Source organism: Mytilus trossulus, chromosome 5 (assembly GCF_036588685.1).
Source record: "Mytilus trossulus isolate FHL-02 chromosome 5, PNRI_Mtr1.1.1.hap1, whole genome shotgun sequence".
NCBI lineage: Eukaryota > Metazoa > Mollusca > Bivalvia > Mytilida > Mytilidae > Mytilus > Mytilus trossulus.
The window spans coordinates 4140047-4147522 of NC_086377.1; the positions used below are offsets into that span (position 1 = coordinate 4140047).

Genomic DNA, 7476 nt, shown 5'->3' on the forward strand with positions numbered 1-7476 from the left:
ACTATTTTTATTTTTTTCTTTAATTCATAAAACTATGTTTAACAAAAGCTACATGTTATCATGTATACTCTTGGTTGTTATCAAATCTCTTTTTGAAATGCATATGTGTAGTCAGATATAACCTTTGATAAAGAAAACTCATCATAGATAACAGGACTAAATTTATTATATACGCCAGACGCGCGTTTCGTCTACAAAAGACTCATCAGTGACGCTTGAATCCAAAAAGGTTAAAAAGGCCAATAAAGTACGAAGTTAAAGAGCATTGGGGACCAAAATTCCTATACGATTTGACAAATACAGCTAAGGTAATCTATGCCTGAGGTAGAAACGCCTTAGAATTTCAAAACATTAAAAAATGTGATAACAGTAAATTTCAATATATAACCGTATTAATGACAATTCATGTCAGCACAAAAAGTGCTGACTACTGGGCTTGTGATACCCTCGGGAAAATAAATATCCGCCAGCAGGGGTATCGACTAAATTTAGTATCTACGCCAGACGTGTGTTTCTTCTACAAAAGACACTTCAGTAACGCTCGAATCCAATAAAGTTAAAAAGGCCAAACCTTTGATACAAATGTATGTCTTCTTCTTTTTTACACATTGCTGTCAATAGCATGTACTGTAATGCTACTGTCAAAGAAGTGAGATGTTTACCATGCTACTAAATCAGACGATATCCATCAAGTTCTTCAAACGATACCAAGTCAGAAAGATGACAGTTATTTTCAATTCGTTAGGTGTGTTTAAGCCTTTAATTGAACCCCTAATGTTAAGGACATGTTTTAGGTTGGGTTTATTTCTTGTCATTTGATATAATTGTACGAGAGAAATCTTAATCCTTTGTTAATTATAAATGTGTGCCTAATTTGAATTTTTGTTTACACAGTTAATGTTGTTTCGATTCGCAATTTGAACACTACTTTATAGACGTCATGTCTATGCTTTTCTTACAATCAGAAAGACAGAGTTAGAAATAATCACCAAAATATTTTTTTTAGGTTGTAAGGGAATAATTGTAATTATAAATTTCTAATCGGTACATATTGGATTGTACCTTGTCGTATTTAGTAAGCCTTTGGTTTACGCATGCCTCCAATTAGTCCATCGTAAGGTCGTCTGTTGATACCATAGCCACGGTAACCGCCATAACCGGAAGCATTAGAAGCCCACCATGGCAGCAATTTACAACATGTTCTGTCCCACCAAGAATAGAAGGGCAGACGACATTGACTGCTGATTTGTATTTCTCCCTGACGACAGGACCAGCTGCGACAGGTACACCACCATCTTCCTGTATAACAAAAAGGAACTTTAATTGTTATAATGTAATGCATACTAGGTAATTATTTCAAATTCTTACCGCAAAATAAACGACTCATACTTCTATCAACAGACTAATACATTCTAAAAAGGTGAATATTTTTTTTAGATTTGAGATTTTAAGTATAAATAAAGTAATTCAAGTTTTCATAAAAATAACAAATAGTATACTTCGATACCGAATATAACGGGGTGATCGTTTCCTTGAATAAAAATGTGTTTGGCGCATAATATTCAAAATTATTTTTTATGAAAGAAACATAACTCTATGTGAGGATGATATCTTTTTTTTAATATAAATCGGAAGCAATTGCTAAAGATTGATACATATCATATATCAAAAAAGCAAGATTTGATTTGTAAAACAGTTAGTAAATCAAATCATTATTTAAAATAAGTATTGAAATATAAAAACAAAACTAGTGAGTTGCATGGACATTAACATTTATCAGTGACGCAAAACGCTAGTTTCAACAAATTATTGCTATTCAAATCAAGGAGTTTTAGACTTTTATGAAACAATGAAATTCATTTTATGATAACAATTATTATGGGTAGATAGATTATTTGTACCGTTTATATTAGTTTTAAAATGTTGCATGCGTTAAAGAAAAGATAATTCAGACAATATCCAATAAAGAAATATATACTGATTGAGAACTCCTTATTTATATATTTAGCTAAACGAACATATATATGTGTGAAGTGTGAAAGATTGTGAACCGATTTTTGATATCATATTTGGTATGTAGAATGAAATCAAATAAAAAAGAAGAGCTGTACATACCTGCTCCAGATCCTCCTGGTCCACCGAATCCACCACCATTATTACCTCCGTACCCATATGGTCCACCAAGTCCAGATGTTGGTCCTGCAATGATAGGGTCACCACCACCACCGCTTCCTAAACCATATGGCAAACCAAGACCAGCTCCCGGCCATGAACCATCTGGACTATTACCTATATTGCCGCCCAAACCATTTGGCCATAAAGTTCCATCTCCTGGACCACTACCTATATTGCCTCCTGGATAAGTTGGCCATAAAGGTGCTGCTCCTGGACCACTACCTATGTTGCCTCCTGGATAAGTTGGCCATAAAGTTCCATCTTCTGGACCACTACCTATATTGCCTCCTGGATAAGTTGGCCATAAAGTTCCATCTCCTCGACCACTACCTATATTGCCTCCTGGATAAGTTGGCCATAAAGGTGCTGCTCCTGGACCACTACCTATGTTGCCTCCTGGATAAGTTGGCCATAAAGGTCCAGCTCCTGGACCACTACCTATATTGCCTCCTGGATAAGTTGGCCATAAAGGTGCTGCTCCTGGACCACTACCTATGTTGCCTCCTGGATAAGTTGGCCATAAAGGTCCAGCTCCTGGACCACTACCTATATTGCCTCCTGGATAAGTTGGCCATAAAGGTCCAGCTCCTGGACCACTACCTATATTGCCTCCTGGATAAGTTGGCCATAAAGGTGCTGCTCCTGGACCACTACCTATATTGCCTCCTGGATAAGTTGGCCATAAAGGTGCTGCTCCTGGACCACTAACTGCGTTGCCTCCTGGATAAGTTGGCCATAAAGGTCCAGCTCCTGGACCACTACCTATATTGCCTCCTGGATAAGTTGGCCATAAAGGTGCTGCTCCTGGACCACTACCTACGTTGCCTCCTGGATAAGTTGGCCATAAAGGTCCAGCTCCTTGACCACTACCTATATTGCCTCCTGGATAAGTTGGCCATAAAGGTCCAGCTCCTGGACCACTACCACTTCCCTGATATGGTATGTTGCTGCCATAGGGAACATTACTGACCTTGTTGAGTGCGAAAGCGTGCTGAATACACACAAGTACTGTCAAAATGGTAAATACACTCCTTGGTCTAGCCATTGGTACTGTTTCTAGGAGAATATCCTGTGAGAACCTATACCACATCTTTCTGTATTTATACAAACTTATCACCAGCTGAGTAAAACAAAACAACAGTAAAAGTGATTGAAATCACACTATGCACTCAATTGTCTTTTTTCGTAAATGTCATGTAACTTTTCTTTGATTCGTTTATTTGAACATTAATTAAGGTTGAAGGTTAAAGATTAAAACCAATAGTCAAATATAACATATGCTATCTGTCAATGGATGATCTGATCATTGACAAATAAAGGTTAAAATAAATAATCAAATATAACACATGCTCTCTGTCAATTGATCGTAAACAAGCTTATCACCACAAAACACGTTTCTAAAGAACATTTCAACATTACTTTTGTAATAAAATACGTACTTTCATTTAGGTGTTTCGTAATATACAGTGGAGCAAAAAACATTGGACACAGCTTTAGATTGATTAACGACTGACCCATATATTGACCACATCATAATACAGAAATTATCGTGACAGACTTTTAAACACGGGAAAGCAACACTGCTATTTACAAATAACTGTGTGCATTTATCATTGCGATATTTTAGATGATACAAAATAATGCAAAATCAATTAAAACCCTTATAGTCAACCCCTAGTGCACTAAAACATATCAAATATAAATATGCCTCTCCAAAGTCAGGAGCCTGTAATTCAATGGTTGTCGTTTGTTTGTGCGTTTTTTGTTCGTGTTTTGTACATTCATTAGGCAGTTAGTTTTCTCGTTTTACATTGTCATTTCTGGGCCTTTTATAACAGATCGTTGAAGGCATATAGCTATAAATTCTGTGTTATGTTTGTATTTTGTGGAGAGTAATCGCGTTTGCAATCATACCACACATTCGTTTTTTATATATACTTAAAGTTTTACGATACGTACCAAATCGAATGTTCACGTTAATAAAATATTGCAATAATTTCTGAATTTCCCCTATCAGAAATAAGACAATTATATAATATAAAACGCATGAGGAGGCAAAGAATAATGACGAGTGTATTAATTACGTGAATTGAGAAATGTTTTCCTGAATGCAAACAATTTGTTGAAAGACAGTTGAAAGAGGCCAAATGGGTATTCAATCGTTCAAAAACCAACGCCATGTCAAACAATGAAAAACGAAAAAAAACAAAACCAGAAAGACATCAAATCCACACAATCTTATCAGTATTGAATTCCAATATGAAGTGTTTGCAAAATTGAGATAACCAATAATATTGAGCGATGGCTCATTTATTTTTTCTACTTTATATAGTCTTTGGTGGACTATTTTGTATAATCATAACTATCATATAACTGGCATAATAAGTAAAATTCTTACCTTTAAGCGACGAGATGGTGGTCCAATTTCGATCGTCGACACCCTGCGTGATGACGTAGATTCCCCCCCCCCCCTTGGAAAAAGTAAAATCACAAAAATACTGAACTCAGAGGAAAATCAATTTGGAAAGTCCATAATCACATGGCAAAATCAAAAAACAAAACGCATCAAAAACGAATGGACAAGAACTGTCATATTCCTGACTTGGAAAAGGTATGCATTGTTTAACCAATATACACATGCATGGTCTGCAATCGATATATATATATATATATATATATATAGATATATGCAATCGCCAATTGCAGTCAGCAGGGTTAAAGAACATCAGTTGTTCGACTTCTTAGTCAAATGCGTTTTGTTTAAATATGCTTTTTCACTTTTTTGGTCTTTTGGAAAATGTTGTTTGTGCAGTATTTAGACCCTTCTACAATAAAATTTGTTTTACATGCACTTATGAAAATTGCGGTTTTTATCCAACGCAATCCTAATAGGTTTGTACGTAGTTTTCAATGTAGACTTGTTTATATTTTATCGATTGGGCTTGTATCATATTTTCCTTTCGGTTTATATGATCCGTTCATCCTTTATTGACTTTAAAATTCAAGAGTCAATCTTAAATTGAGGGTAAATTATATGGCCTTCCAAATACCGTTTCGATTCCTAACATATCTGAAGAGACATATATTGTCGACATCTAGATCTGGTGTACAAAAAAATATTGACACCTTGTGTTTGTGGCATAACATCTTGTTCACAAGTTCATTGTTTTCTGTTTAGATAAGTATTAAATTTATATTAAGATCCATTTTGTTACATCTCCTGATCAATTTTATTTGGCAATCGCCAATGGCAGTCAGCAGGGTTAAAGAACATCAGTTGTTCGACTTGTTAGTCAAATGCGCTTTGTTTAAATACATTGTATACTTTTTCACCTTTTTTGGTCTTTTGGAAAATGTTGTTTGTGCAGTATTTAGACCCTTCTACAATAAAATTTGTTTTACATGCACTTATGAAAATTGCGGTTTTTATCCAACGCAATCCTAATAGGTTTGTACGTAGTTTTCAATGTAGACTTGTTTATATTTTATCGATTGGGCTTGTATCATATTTTCCTTTCGGTTTATATGATCCGTTCATCCTTTATTGACTTTAAAATTCAAGAGTCAATCTTAAATTGAGGGTAAATTATATGGCCTTCCAAATACCGTTTCGATTCCTAACATATCTGAAGAGACATATATTGTCGACATCTAGATCTGGTGTACAAAAAAATATTGACACCTTGTGTTTGTGGCATAACATCTTGTTCACAAGTTCATTGTTTTCTGTTTAGATAAGTATTAAATTTATATTAAGATCCATTTTGTTACATCTCCTGATCAATTTTATTTGGCAATCGCCAATGGCAGTCAGCAGGGTTAAAGAACATCAGTTGTTCGACTTGTTAGCCAAATGAGTTTTGTTTAAATATACTTTTGTACTTTTTTGTTCTTTTTGAAAATGTTGTTTGCGCAGTATTTAGACCTTTCTACAACGAAATTTGTTTTACATGCACACGTATACAATTTGCGGTTTTTATCCAACGCAGTCATAGGTTTGAACGTAGTTTTCAAGTAAGACTTGTTTATACTTTATTGTTTGGGCTTGTATCATATTTTCCCTCCGGTTAACATTATCCGTTCATCCTATATTGACTCTTAAAATTCAAGAGTCAATCTTAAATTGAGGGTAAATTATATGGCATTCAAAATACCGTTCAGATCCCTAACATCATTGAAGAGACATATATTGTCGACATCTAGATCTGATGTACAAAAAAATATTGACACCTTGTGTTTGTGGCATAACATCTTGTTCAGAAGTTCATTGTTTTCTGTTTAGATAAGTATTAAATTTATATTAAGATCCGTTTTGTGACATCTCGTGATCAATTTTATATGGCAATCGCCAATGGCAGTCTGCAGGGTTAAAGAACATCAGTTGTTCGACTTGTTAGTCAAATGCGCTTTGTTTAAATACATTGTATACTTTTTCACCTTTTTTGGTCTTTTGGAAAATGTTGTTTGTGCAGTATTTAGACCCTTCTACAACAAAATTTGTTTACATGCACATGTATAAAAATAGGGTTTTTTATCCAACGCAATCATAGGTTTGAGCGTAGTTTTCAATTTAGACTTGTTTTGCGAAAGCAAATTTACAGATCTAACATTGTTGGGTTGATGTTTAGACGAGTTGTATATACATTATGTACACAGCCATGTATCACCATCATTGATGGCGATCCAATGGATACATCTGTTGTAGAGTTGTCACTGACTCAGACGTACTTATATATATATATATATATATATACAATAGAATTAAATACAAGTAGAAAGTAAAAACACAAAAATACCGAACTCCGAGGAAAATTCAAAAAGGAAAATCAAAAATCAAAAGGCAAAATCAAAAGTCCAAACACATCAAACGAATGGGTAACAACTGTCATATTCCTGACTTGGTACAGGCATTTTCTAATGTAGAAAATGGTGGATTGAACCTGGTTTTATAGCTAGCTAAACCTCTTAGATTATAAATAATTCATCAAAGCGTAAACATAATATTTGCAACATTTGCATTAATTCAGCAACGACTTTTGGAAAACATGAAGAATAAATGTTCTTGCAATTTTATAAAACAACAAAAAACAGACAAATAAAATGATGTTGACACTTCGTACCGTTTAACAAATTGATTGAAGAAAACAAAATATCAGGAAAACTAGACTTAAGGACATATAAGACATCTAGTCACGACAAAAAAGGTAAAAAAAATAACCAACTAATTTCATTAAACTCTGAGATATATACACATTTTGCTATGTGATTTTCAATGAAAAGTGATTATGCCAAATTAAAGAA

At 34.3% G+C, this 7476-nt stretch overlaps 1 protein-coding gene across 1 annotated transcript; it reads right to left on the reverse strand.

Moving 5' to 3' along the window:
* Positions 1-1065: 1065 nt before the first annotated feature.
* LOC134719364 (uncharacterized) lies at positions 1066-3228 on the reverse strand. Its single transcript, XM_063582368.1, has 2 exons — positions 2116-3228; positions 1066-1299 (listed from the first exon to the last, which is right to left on the reverse strand). The coding sequence occupies exons 1-2, from the start codon at positions 3218-3220 to the stop codon at positions 1073-1075; spliced, it is 1332 nt and encodes a 443-aa protein (XP_063438438.1). The 5' UTR covers positions 3221-3228; the 3' UTR covers positions 1066-1072.
* Between the last annotated feature and the right edge of the window lie 4248 nt (positions 3229-7476).